The sequence below is a fragment of the Trachypithecus francoisi genome, unplaced genomic scaffold (genome assembly GCF_009764315.1).
Source record: "Trachypithecus francoisi isolate TF-2019V2 unplaced genomic scaffold, Tfra_2.0 Lachesis_group0, whole genome shotgun sequence".
Lineage (NCBI taxonomy): Eukaryota > Metazoa > Chordata > Mammalia > Primates > Cercopithecidae > Trachypithecus > Trachypithecus francoisi.
The window spans coordinates 195,601,708-195,615,508 of NW_022681453.1; the positions used below are offsets into that span (position 1 = coordinate 195,601,708).

General features: G+C 44.5%; 2 protein-coding genes across 3 annotated transcripts in view; one reads left to right on the top strand and one right to left on the bottom strand.

The window, feature by feature from the left end:
* The first annotated feature begins 229 nt into the window (after positions 1 to 229).
* PCYT1A (phosphate cytidylyltransferase 1, choline, alpha) overlaps positions 230 to 13,801 on the top strand; it is a 51,857-nt gene continuing 38,285 nt past the window's right edge. The window contains exon 1 of one of the 2 annotated variants that reach the window (XM_033213210.1): positions 230 to 366. The gene's annotated coding sequence lies outside the window, so the exon portion shown is untranslated. Of the gene's footprint in view, positions 444 to 13,801 lie in introns of both variants that reach the window. The other variant, XR_004437467.1, reaches the window with a different exon arrangement.
* Positions 12,435 to 13,327, bottom strand: LOC117084476 (proteasome subunit alpha type-2-like). Its single transcript, XM_033213214.1, is given in 2 exon segments — positions 12,435 to 13,102; positions 13,105 to 13,327. Coding segments are annotated over 2 exon segments (702 nt in total). The 5' UTR covers positions 13,313 to 13,327; the 3' UTR covers positions 12,435 to 12,608.

Genomic DNA, 13,801 nt, shown 5'->3' on the forward strand with positions numbered 1-13,801 from the left:
GACCGGCCAGCTCTTGCGCCAGTGCACATCGTATCCCTCTTCAAGGAGGCGTCTTGGCCGCATCCTCCGGTTCCGGGTGGAGACTGACCCTGGGCCATTCCGTCTCCGGTCTCTGGTATTTCTGCTGGGTCACTTCATCCCCGGGGCCTCTGAGGGGGAGGCGGAACTCCGGTGTCAGGAGTCGCGGTTTTCAAGAAGTCGTGGTCGGATTGACAGGGGTGGGGGAAGTAGGCGGGACTTCCGGCTGGCTCTTCCTTCAGCTGCCTTTCCCGGGCGTCTCCCCGCAACCTCCTCAACTTCCCTAGTCCGTGACGCGGCGCCGGGCAGCGATCCGAGCGGACCGGGCTCGGGCAGCGTGAGCTGCAGGTGTGCGCCTATCTCTGCGTCTCTGAGAGGACAAGACTGTGGGGCTGGGACCGCGGGGCGACTGTGACTGAGGAGTGGTGAGTGACAGCGAGGGGAGTGGGACCAGGGGCTGCGAGGCTACTGTGACCGAGGGCCAGTGACAGCGAGGGACTGTGACCCAGGAGAGTGAGTGCGAAACGCGGCGGCCGCGGAGGGCGCCGGGCCGGGGCTGCCACGGCGCTTGGACCGAGGAAGTATGAGGCAGTGACTGCAAGGGGCTATGACCGAGGGGCCGGGACTCCAGGGAGGCTCTGATCGATTGGTAGTGGCCGTGGGGGACCCTGACCGCCACGCGAGCCGCGGCCGCGAGGGGACTGCGACTCAGAGCCGTGACTTCGAGGGGCGGCCTCAGAGAAGAGGGTGGGATCCGTGGTGGGTGATGCCACCGCAGGGTTGTGTTTGGGCTGTGATTGGCTGTGACTGGACAGAGAAGGTGGTTAGTGGGAAGAACACTGGGCTGGAATTACCAGACAGGCCTGGGGTGAAGTTTTACGGACAGACCTCACCACTGAGTTCCAGTGTCTTCATCAGGGAATGGGAAGTTTGGACTAGTTCAGTGTCTCCCAAACTATGGGTTTCTTCCTAGTGTTGAGCTGTGAGACCGATTTAGTGGATGGAATCTGTCCTTTTTTTCTTTTTTCTTTTTTTGAGACAGTTTCGCTCTTGTTGTCCAGGCCGGAGTGCCAAGGCGCAATCTCGGGCTCCCTGCCACCTCTGCCTCCCTGGTTCAAGCGATTCTCCTGCCTCGGCCTCCCTAGTAGGTGGGATTACAGGCATCCACTACCACGCCCGGCTAATTTTTGTATTTTTAGTAGACAGGGGGTTTCTCCATGTTGGCCAGGCTGGTCTTGAACTCCTGACCTCAGGTGATCCACCTGCCTCGGCCTCCCAAAGTGCTGGGATGACAGGCATGAGCCACTGTGCCTGGCCTGAACCTGTACTTTTCTTTTAAAAAGTTGAATAGAATAGAAACTTTCAGTGTGTTTACATAGCAAGGGTAAGTATTGTTTCATGTGATTTGTTTATGTGTGTATGAGATTATGATGTAAAATAGATTTTGTACATCTCAAAGTGTAAGAAGCAAAATGTACTTTAAAAGTTTGAAAAACATTGGACCAGATTATTTCTGAGTTTTCTTTTGGTTCTAAAATGTAATGATTCTATGAATAGGGAACTGTCTGGAAGTACAAAGATGCAATTGAGAACAGGCTGTATTAGATTGGCCTAACTGGAGGAGGCTTCCTGAATGTAATTGAGGTGACGAGCTCTGAGAGCTGAAACTCGGGATCTCAGTTGGGAGAACCAGAAATGATATTGAAGTAGGGACACTGGGTGGGTGTGGTGGCTCATGCCTGGAATCCCAGCTACTCGGGAGGCTGAGGTGGGAGGATTGCTTGAACCTAGGAGGCGGTGGTTGCAGCGAGCTGAAATTGCATCACTGCACTCCAGCCTGGGTGACAGAGGGAGACTCTGTCTCAAAAAAAACAAAAAACAAACAAAAAACAGGACTGATATTTATAGAGGCAGTGAGGATTTAGGGGTTTGTAGTATGAGGAACTGCTAATGAGGAACTGGAAGCTTTGAGCATAGGAACAAGGGTTGGGAAGGAAACTCAAGATAGGGACAGAGAATACTCTGCCAACAATAAAATGGAAGTAGGAAGGAAGATACGACCTCCAGAGCCTATTTATCTTGATATTTAGTGATTTGGCAAGTACAGAAACTTGCTAGTAAGAAGATACTGAGAATGGGATTTGGTGCAGTAATAGCAGTAAACAAATGATGACCATGATGAGAAAGAAAGGTGGACAACATGATGCTACTCGCGATGTCAATGATGGTGATTGGAACGGCACATGGAGAGACTTCAGTGTACTTAGCTGTCTAATTCAGTGGTTTGTATGCTGGAGGCCAAGCCTGACATGCTAGGAACGATGCCACACGATGGGTAATGTAAATGAAGTTTTAGCTGCTGACTTTATTTCCTACACATTCCCTTTCTTTAGGGCTGTTAGTGATGTAGATGAAATTAAAGTGAATGTTACTACTTCTCTTTTACAGCCCTTTTTGTTTTATTTAATTAATTAATTAATTAATTAATTTATTAATTAACAGAGGCTTACTCTGTTGCCTAGGCTGGAGTGCGCCAGCACGATCCGAGCTCGCTGCAACCTCCGCCTCCTGTTTCAAAGCAATTCTCCTGCCTCAGCCTTCTGAATAGCTGGGACTACAGGTGTCTGCCACCACACCCAGCTAATTTTTGTATTTTTAGTAGAGACAGGGTTTCACCATATTGGCCAGGCTGGTCTCAAACTTCTAACCTTAGGTGATCTACCAGCCTCAGCCTCCCAAAGTGCTGGAATTACAGACATGACCACTGTGCCCAGCCTTACAGCTCCTTTTAGAAGGTGCCACTGATTGTGCCACCAAGTGCTTTTTATAATAGGAGAATGATGAGGTCATTTAATTTATCGGACACTGTATTAATCTGATAACCACTCCTGCCCCTACACTCTGTAATAGGGGAATAGGGTTCAGATAGGTTCTTGAATGGCAATGAGTTGAGAATGGTGGGGGATAGCCTTTTCTTGGCTAAAAAGGTTGACTAGTTACACCTTTTTCTAGCACATTAGATGTTTACCTGACTTACATTCTACTTAACGAAAAGGAACTACCCGAGGATTTCTTTGAGAACAGCACATATGCTTCAAGGTAGCAGGCTGTAGAAGAGGCTTGGGATTCTGCAGTACTCCCTCCGGGGTCTTTTTTCTTTGCTGAATGAAATGAATCTTTTTGTAGGACAAAAGATTTGCTTTGCAAATTCCCTTTGAAAACTAGCATGATGGCCTTGTTGATAAAGAATGAGCTTCATTCCCCCTCAGTCTGTGATTCTCCCCCCGTAAGCAGTGGGGTTTTATTTTCCTTGGGGACCTGCTTTTTGAATATGTGATCCCTCAGGAAGAATGATCTAGTTAGATAGAGCCCTGGATTTAGCAGTCCCTGGTTACTTTTCTTGGAGATTAACATTGACTCGCCCTGTGACTATGTATGGAAAGCATTATTGCTTTCTCTTGTTTTAGATTTTCTAACCATGGCCAGAGGTAACTGTTCTTACGATTAAACAGCCCTTTAATAATCTGAAATATATGTGAACTTACCAAATTTTATATATAATTTTATAGAGTTTGTAAACCATCTGACTCCATTTATAATTCAGAGCTGTCTAGCCTTTAGGTTAGACAGTGTTTCCCTAGGGCTCTGAATAACCTCTCCTGGAGGTGTTATAAGTGCTGATGAGAATTAGTTTTTGAAATGCTCAAATAAAAAGCAAGCATAATTTTCCACTGTTATTAATGATGGATAATAGCAAAATATCTGTTAATAACAGTAGAGTTCTTACTCAAGCATCGCACTTTTCTAAGTATTTACGTAACCCTGATCTGAAGCAGACCTTCTGACTTTTCTACCAATAGAAATTTTCCTTTCTACATCAAGCAGAAATAGGTCTCCCTCACAGCAAAGTCTGTGTCACCTTGAAATAGATTGGAAATAATACCTTTTTCTAAAAGTCATTTTTTTCTTGGATTTTTTTTTCCAGTTAGAGAAACCCTAAAGTCAGGGTACTTGCCAGTTATCACAGGACCGTGAGAGTCCCTTTTCTGCTCGAGATGGTGGCTGGCGGCTTGTACATCTTTGACATTGTCACACATAGAGATGGTGGCTGGCGGCTTGTACATCTTTGACATTGTCACACATAGAGATGGTGGCTGGCGGCTTGTACATCTTTGACATTGTCACACATAGAGATGGTGGCTGGCGGCTTGTACATCTTTGACATTGTCACACATAGAGATGGTGGCTGGCGGCTTGTACATCTTTGACATTGTCACACATCAAGCACATTAGAAACGGGTGGCTTGGGAGAGTGAGGGATCAGGACTCTAGGCCTTGGCAATCCTCCTGCTTATCTGCTTGGCAACTTCTGGCATCTCCTTTTCCCTCAGTCCTTGAATCTCCTTCCTAAGCATAAACCTTTCTGCTTTTAGTCCTAAACGTCTCTTCACAGTATTCCTGTCAAATGAGTACTTGGACATGTGTTTCCTATGTGATTTGTTTTGTCAATTGCTTTATGGATTATTTGTGGCAGAATTTAAATCCTAATTCCTTTCTATAATTTAGCCAGTAAATTCCGGGAATGTACCTTTTTACATTTGCAGCATGTGCCAAAGCGCCACCTCAGAAGATAAAAAGAAATGAGTCTCATATTTGGCATTCTTTTAGGTTTATTTACCTACCTTATTCATTAGTGTAAATAATTGAATTACCTATATTTTACTGTTTGTAAACCAGGTTAATAGATATATATAAATAGCAGGCTTTCTTTGTGTGTCTTTTCCCTCCTTTCTTTCCGTTTATTTATTTATTTATTTTGAGACCAAGTCTTGCCTTGTTGCCCAGGCTAGAATGCAGTGGTGCAATCTTAGCTCACTGCAAACTCTGCCTCCTGGGTTCAAGCGATCTCCTGCCTCAGCTGGGATGACAGGTGCCTGCCACCACGCCCGGCTAGTTTTTGTATTTTAGTAGAGACGGGGTTTCACCATGTTGGCCAGGCCGGTCTCAAACTCCAGACCTAAGTAATCCACCCGCCTTGGCTTCCCAAAGTGTTGGAATTACAGGCGTGAGCCACCGTGCCTTGCCCCTCGCCTTCTTTTGGGGATTCTCTTGTACCACAAGTTGAAAGTTATGTTAGTTTGAGGCTTTCTGTGTTTGGACTAGGATGCCTGCCAATGAGCAGGGGAGTCCATGAATCTGCTAGGCGGTGATATCACATTCACAACTACCTGCAAACCAGTTTTGAAGTGAAGGCTGCCAAAAATAATGACATACGGTTCCTGCTCTATAGACAATGAGCATATAACCCTTAATAAAAAACAGGTAGTTTTTTTATATACAGAGAATTACACTAAATGTGATTATGTTTCTTTATTTTTTGACTGCAGAACAGGAATCTTAACCTTTTTTGTGTTATGGACTCCTTTGGCAGTGTGGTGAAAGCTTTTAGAGTTCCTTTTTGGAATATGTTTTCATATGCAAAAATAAAATACATAGAACTATAAAAACCAGTTATATTGAATTATATTGATATATAGTTATCAAAATATAACAAGTATAATATGATATGAAAAGATCCATGGTTTCTACTGGTAACAAATCCGTTTGTCTAATAAGTCTTCTATTACTGCTGTAGCTTATGTTCATCACTAAAGTGAAAATAAAGATACAGTCTTTTCATCCGAATTCACAGACTTCCTGAATTCTGTTATAGACCTTGCCTTAGAGATATGAGTTCATAACCCACTCCAGGAAGATGACATTCTAAACACAAGAGTTTACTCACCAAATATTCTGGTAGAATAGTGGCAGAGTAAAATTGTTCAGCTGTCAGAGCTATTCCATGTGTCCCTCATGGTTTTTTCTTTCCTGAAATATCCTACTACGTGTCCAGGCTGAGGAAGTATAAGCTTTATTATGTGTGCCAGCGGCTAACCCAGGGTCTGGCACAGAGTAAGTGCTGCTCAGTGTTTGTTGAATAAAGGTTTCTCTGACGAAATTAGAGGGAAGAGATCCAGTTCAAAGCAAAGGTCTTAAATGTGATAGTTTATAGGGCTCATGACAAGTCACATTGAGCTTTAGTTTAGAACTAATATGTCTGAGAAGCTCATGTTTTGAAATTCACTTTTACATTTATAAGTTATCAGCCTGGTGTGGTAGTTCATACCTGTAATCCTAGCACTTTGGGAGGCTGAGGTGGAAGGATTGCTTGAGGCCAGGAGTTTGAGACCAACCTGGGCAACAAAGTGAGACCCGCATTTCTATAAAACATTAGCTGGGTGTGGTGGCATGGGCCTGTAGTCCTAGCCACTTGGGAGGGTGAGGCAGGAGGATCACTTACACCCAGCAGTTCGAGGCTGCAGTGAGCCATGATTGCACCACTGCACTCGAAATAATTCTATTTCTAACACTGTTTTTCACTTTAGATTGGGTAAATTTAGGTAGAATTTGCCACCAAATTATTAATAAAGCTGGTCCTGATTTCATCTAGGATGAGAGGTAGCAAACTTTTTCAGTAACAGGCCAGATTGTAAATATTTTAGGGTTTGCAGGTCACACAGTATCTGTGACTACTCAGCTCTGCTGTTGTAGCACAAAAGCAGCCATGGACAATAAATACAGCAGTGAGTGAGCATGGCTATCTGTGTTCCAATCAGATTTTCATTGCAAAAACAGGTAGTGGGCCATCTTTGACCTGCTAGCTTAGTTTGCTGACCCCTGATCTAGGAGATTTTCTGGTTCTTTTCCCTACTTTGGGTTAGCCATATGCTCCCTCAAGCTTCAAAGGCCTTTACGCAGGGGACAATGTCCTTACGCTGTTATCTCCAGAAAGACCTGAGTGTGCAGCAAGATGATATGATTAATGAATGCCAGGAATATTAGATGCACTATAACCCTGGAGTTTCCGGAGCTTGCCTCTTAGAGCACCAGCTTATTAAGTACCACCATGGCAGAAGCAGGTCAACATCCCAAATGGAAAGTATGCTTGCGAACTCGGCTTTGGAACTGGGCATTGGTGTGCTGGTAGAAAAATACTGAGCACTGGGTTTTAGTGGGGAGGATAATGTAGGCCTAGAGATGGGGAAGGCAGGAATAGAATGTAAAGGAAAAATTGTGCCTCATCTTTTTGCAAATAGTTCCTTGTAGTAATCGGTCAAGTTTGAGTTAGATTTTTGAAATGTGGAATGCATACATAATTGCAACTTGCTACTAAAAGAGTTCTCCCTTAGTGGCAGTTTTACTTTCTGTGGTTTCAGTTACCCCCAGTCAGCCACGGTCAGAAAATAGTTGTATATGATATAGTCAGATATTTTGAGATAGAGAGAGAGAGAGAACCGCCACATTCACATAACATTTATTACGGCCGGGCGCGGTGGCTCAAGCCTGTCATCCCAGCACTTTGGGAGGCCGAGATGGGCGGATCACGAGGTCAGGAGATCGAGACCATCCTGGCTAACCTGGTGAAACCCCGTCTCTACTAAAAAATACAAAAAACTAGCCGGGTGAGGTGGCGGGCGCCTGTAGTCCCAGCTACTCGGGAGGCTGAGGCAGGAGAATGGCGTGAACCTGGGAGGCGGAGCTTGCAGTGAGCTGAGATCCGGCCACTGCACTCCAGCCTGGGTGACAGAGCGAGACTCCGTCTCAAAAAAAAAAAAAACATTTATTAGAGTATATCGTTTAATTGTTTTATTATTAGTTATTGTTAATCTCTTACTGTGCTTAATTTATAAATAAAACTTTATCATAGCTCTGTGTATATAGGAAGAAAACAAAGTAGAGTCAGCCCTCTGTGGCCATGGGCTCCACACCTGCAGATTCAACCAAACTTGGATCGAAAATATTCAGGAAAAAAAAAATAAAAATACCAATACAACAATAAAAAAATGCAAATAAAAAGCCAATATAGTATACTAGCTGGTTACATAGTATTTACTTTGTATTAGGTGTTGTTAGTAATCTAGAGAAGATTGAAAGTGTATAGGAGGTGTAGATTATATGCAAATTCGACCCCGTTTTATATATAGAAGGGACTTTTGAGCATCTCTGGATTTTGGCATCTGCAGGAGATCCTGGAACCAATGCCCTGCAGATTCCGAGGGACAGCTGTCCCTATAGGGTTCCGTACTCCCCAGGGGTTCGGGCATCCGCTGGCATCTTGACACATTTCCCCTGTGGATAGGCGAGGACTCTGCTATATCTAGATTGTTATGTAGTTCAGGAAGCAAAGTCCGTCTCCTCTTTCGCTTGGTAGGTCTGTTTGCAATAAGGAAGTTGAATGGAAAGGATTGAATAGGAGTCCCTCAAACTGCTTGTAGGAGCCTTTCATCTTTGAGACTCCAGCATAGACAGGCCAGCACCTAGATTCTGTCTCCTTCAGGACATTCACATTGGAAAAATACGACTAGGTGTATCCTTAGTATCTCCGCAGTGCCGCCCCACCCCTCCACAAACACATTTTCCACTTGTCTAGCAAAGTTGATGTACCCAAGCAGGCATCTACCGGAACATGGAGGAACAAGGCAAGCAGTGTGTACTGGTAGGTGAGTCAGCAGAAACCGAGCCAGATTTTTGTGAGTCGGAGTAAAAATCACAGGCACAGATACTGCATTCTGTGTTCTGAGGGCACTTTGGAGACACTAATGTACTTAGCAGGCAGGGTGTTGGCGGGGGGTGGGTTTTTATGTCCATATTTAGAATCTGTGCTCAAATTTCCGTGATTAAGATAAGGTGACTTATCTAGGGAATGAATAGGCAGCAGTGTTGGAAAGATCAGGCCTTACAAATGCTGTATTCTGGCTGTCAGCCCCCTTTTTTTTTTTCTTTTGAGATCGAGTTTCACTCTCGTCATCCAGGCCGGAGTGCAATGGCGTGATCTTGGCTCATGCAACCTCCGCCTCCTGGGTTCAAACGATTCCCCTCCCTCAGCCTCCTGAGTAGCTGGGATTACAGGCACCTGCCACCATGCCCGGCTAATTTTTGTAGTTTTAGTAGAGATGAGGCTTCACCATGTTGGCCAGGCTGGTCTTGAACTCCTGACCTCAGGTGATCCTCCCACCTCGGCCTCCCAAAGCGTTGGGATTACAAGCGTGAGCCACCACACCTGGCCTAGCTTTTTTTTTTTTCTTTCCTTTTTTTTTGAGATGATGTCTTGCTCTGTCACCTAGGCTGGAGTACAGTGGCATGATCTAGGCTCACTGCAACCTCTGCCTCCTGGGTTCAAGCGATTCTCCCACCACAGTCTCCCAAGTAGCCGGGTCTACAAGCATGCACCACCACTCCTGGCTAATTTTTTGTCTTTTTAGTAGAGATGGGTTTTTGCCATGTTGGTCAGGCTGGTCTTGAACTCCTGGGCTCAAACAATCCATTTACCTGGGTCTCCCAGAGTGCTGGGATTATAGGCTGGGATTATATATGAGCCACTGTACCAGACTGTTAGAGCCTTTTTGACAAAGAAAATGTTCTGAAGGATGAACCACTAAACAAACAGGAAGTGTTGGCCCATCCTTAGTAGGGCTCTTGACAGAGGTTCTGTATTCTATTTCCAAATACTTTTCTTTCTGTCTCATTCCTGAGGGTCTGTCTGCAGTGCATTAGGTAATGCACTGCCCCGTGTTCACCTCATACTGTATTGGCTCTGAGGAGGCGCGATCATTTCCCAGTCCCATTGCCCGCTGGACAAACAGGGATATTAAGGCAGCTTGTGTGTGTGCATGTATTTTTCCCCCTTTGAATGTGGATGTTTAAAGCCACCTCCTTTTCCAGAACCATCACTGTACTTTACTTGAACGGTATTGGTTGATTACAGAGGCGCACTTATAAACGGAGAGTCCAAGAAATATTGTTCCTCATTGTTGGAGGTGTTCAAAATGGTTACTGGGCAGTTATCAGTGTTGTAATGGTGGTGTGGCTTTAGGTACACCTAAGTTCCAGTGTAACAAATTAAGAAGCCAACACGATGTTAGGATGTATTTACTGTCTTCAGTGCGCCCTTATCCTCCCACATACCTTTTCTCTATACTTTCTCAGTAGCAAAGGTGATGTGTCCGGGCAAGCATCTTTTGGAACATGAGGGAGACTGGGGGTAACTTGTTCCATGATTTTAAACATCAATTATTATTCTGTATGCTTTGGTGCTGTGGTTATAAGTTAGTAGATGTGAGAGAATATTGGGATGGCCTAGGAAAGCCGGTGAAAAATGAAAAAAAACTTGTGAGACCTACAGAGTAAAAGTTTATTATTGTTGTTATTATTTTGAGACAAAGTCTTGCTCTGTCACCCAGGCTGGAGTGCAGTGGCATACGATTTAGGCTCACTGCAACCTCCACCTCCCGGGATGAAGTGATTCTCCTGCCTTAGCCTCCCAAGTAGCTGGGATTACAGGTGCCTGCTACCACGTCCAGCTAATTTTTGTATTTTTAGTAAAGATGGAGTTTCAGTATGTTGGCCAGGCTGATTTCAAACTCCTGACCTCATGTGATCCACCCACCTTGGCCTCCCAAAGTGCGGGGATTACAGGCATGAGCCACTGCGTGCAGCCCAGAGTAAAAGTTTAAACAGCAGTAGTTCTAGACAAAAGTCATGAGGAGTAATCTTTTCATAATTTCTAAATTCTTTTAGGGTTATCATTATGGAATATCTGTGACCCAGATGTTTTCCATCTCCTGAGAAGTGTGTAAGATAAAGAAGTGTCTTACACTAAAACCCAAAAAGCAGTGGGTATGTTTATTTTAAATCCAAAGAATCTAAAGACTTCAGTTTAAAGAATAGTGTAAAAGGCAATGTAAAACTGAAAACTCGTCTTTAGAAAATAGAAGAACTGTATGTAAGCAGATAAGGAATAGTATAAACACGTAATAGTGTAAGGTGGTAAAGAAAAATACTTTTTATTTTTTGAAACAGATTTTCACTCTTGTTGCCCAGGCTGTAGTGCAATGGTGCAATCTCGGCTCGCTGCAACCTCCGCCTCCTGGGTTTAAGTGAGTCTCCTGCCTCAGCCTCCCAAGTAGCTGGGATTACAGGTGCCTGCCACCACGCCTGGCTAATTTTTATATTTTTAGTAGAGATGGGGTTTCACCATGTTGGCCAGGCTGGTCTCAAACTCCAGGCCTCAGGTAATCCGCCTGCCTTGACCTCTCAAAGTGCCGGGATTACAGGCGTGAACTACTGCACATGGCCTTTTTTTTTTTTTTGAGAAAGGGTCTCGCTTTGTTGTCCAGGCTGGAGTGTAGTGGCATGATCATGGCTCACTGCAACCTTGACTTCCTATTCTCAAGTAGTCCTCCTACCTCAGCCTCCTGAGTAGCTGGGCCTACAGGCATGTGCCACTACACCTGGTTAGTTTTTCGTAGAGACCAGTTCTATGTTGCCCAGGCTGGTCTTGAACTCCTGGGCTCAAGTGGTCTGACTGCCTTGGCCTCCCAAAGTGCTGGGATTACAGATGTGAGCCACTGTGCCCAGCCCCTCCTTTGTAATTAATAAGTAATCTATGGGAGGTACTTTGCAAACTGCAAATGTCCTGTTCCTCAGCGAACTTTCACCCCATGGTTTTAGAATCCTGAAGAGCATTTTTATATCATAAACATTTTTTAACATCTTCTCGGATACCAATATCATAAACATTTTTGAAGTAGAGCTCTGTGTGTGTTTTCCATGCCTTAACTGAAGCCTCCTTGAGAAAATAGTTTGTACTTAATTTTTTTTTTTTCATTTTTTGAGATGGAGTCTTGCTCTGTTGCCAGGCTGGAGTGCAGTGGTGCGATCTTGGCTGACTGCAACCTCTGCCTCCTGGGTTCAAACAATCCTCCCGCCTCAGCCTCCCGAGTAGCTGGGATTATAGGAATGCACCACCAAGTGTGGTTAATTTTTGTATTTTTGTAGAGATGAGGTTTCACCATGTTGCACAGGCTGGTCTCGAACTCCTGAACTGAGGTGATCCACCACCTCGGCCTCCCAAAATGCTGGGATTATAGGCATGAGCCATTGCGCCTGGCCTTTAATTTTTTAAATTGATGAATAATAATTGTTTATGCCACCGCGCCCAGCCGCATTATTATTTATTATTGTCAGTGTTCTGTGCAATAGATCACTGCAGCTTATTTTTGTTGTTGTTGTTGTTGTGACGGAGTCTCCCTCTGTTGCCAGGCTGGAGTGCAGTGGCGTGATCTTGGCTCACTGCAACTTCTGTCTCCTGGGTTCAAGCGATTTTACTGCCTCAGCCTCCCGAGTAGCTGGGATTACAGGTACGCGCCACCATGCCCAGCTAATTTTTTGTACTTTTAGTAGAGACGAGTTTTACCATGTTGGCCAAGATAGTCTCGATCTCTTGACCTCGTGATCCACTCGCCTCAGCCTCCCAAAGTGCTGGCATTACAGGCGTGAGCCACTGTGCCCGTCCTATTTCTCCTTTCAAAACTGAATTTTTTTTTTTTGGGGTTTAACAGTTTATTAGGATTTATAAGTGTCATTTTAAAAACAGTCGATTTAAACCATGTAGAAATAAGTATGCAAAAAGTCTGCAAAACAAAACATACTTTAAACATGTTTAAGTAGACAGATTATCTGAAATTCTGGATTTTTCAGTCACTTCACTGTTATGCTATGGCAGCCAAGTAATCCTTAACTTCAGTTGGAGTAAGTCTTCTAAATCCAGCTTCATTGCAGATTCCAACTTCTATGTTATCCTCTGTCATTTGCCCTTCAAAGCTTTCCTTTAGGGTTAAGATAGCTGTATGAATGGCATCTTCAAGTTCCAGATCTTCATTATACCTTTTCTCAAGGAAAGTTTTCCCATTCACATAGTTCTTTCCCATTGCTGTAGCTTTCCAGGCAAAGTAAGCTCCAGATGGATCTGACTGAAATAAATATGGTCGTCCCTCATTCCAACCACAAATAAGTAAAGAAACTCCAAATGGACGAACACCACCTGACTGAGTATGTTCTTGCATCACAGAAGCTACTCTCTGTACCAGCTGAGCTGTAGGAATGGGTTCTTGGTACACAAGATAGTACTGTTGAGCTAGCTTTCGAGCTCGGTGCACAAGCCCTCTGTAATCGGGGCCCATGCCACTGTACACCAAACCTAACGCTTGGTCATTGGTTCCACGTTGTGTACACTTCGCTCATCATACAGAATGGATTTCTGTTTTTTCTCAGTTGCTAATACCACACCATTTGCAGCTTTAATTCCCACTGACGGGGCTCCTCCAGCTACAGCAGCCAAAGCATATTCAATCTGGACAAGTTTACCAGACAGGCTGAATGTAGTCAGCGAAAAGCTGTACCCGCGCTCTGCCATCTTTACCCGAAGAGTCAACACTGAATTTTTGTGCTCAACATCTCCCTTTTCGCTCTCCACCCTCTTTTGTCCGTCTCTCGTAACCACCATTCTACTCTGTACTTCTGTGAGTTCCACTCTTTTAGATTCCACGAATAAGTGAGATCATTTGTGGTATTTGTCTTTCTTGTCTGGCTTATTTCACTTAGCGTAATGTCCTCCAGGTTCAGTTTATACTTAAAAATTATGATACAGTACTTTGTAAAACAGTGAGTACTCATTTTTTGTTTTTGTTTTTTTTTTGAAACGGAGTCTCGCTCTGTCGCCCGGGCTGGAGTGCAGTGGCCAGATCTCAGCTCACTGCAAGCTCTGCCTCCCGGGTTCCCGCCATTCTCCTGCCTCAGCCTCCCGAGTAGCTGGGACTACAGGCGCCGCCACCTCGCCTGGCTAGTTTTTTGTATTTTTTTAGTAGAGACGAGGTTTCACCGTGTTAGCCAGGATGGTCTCCAT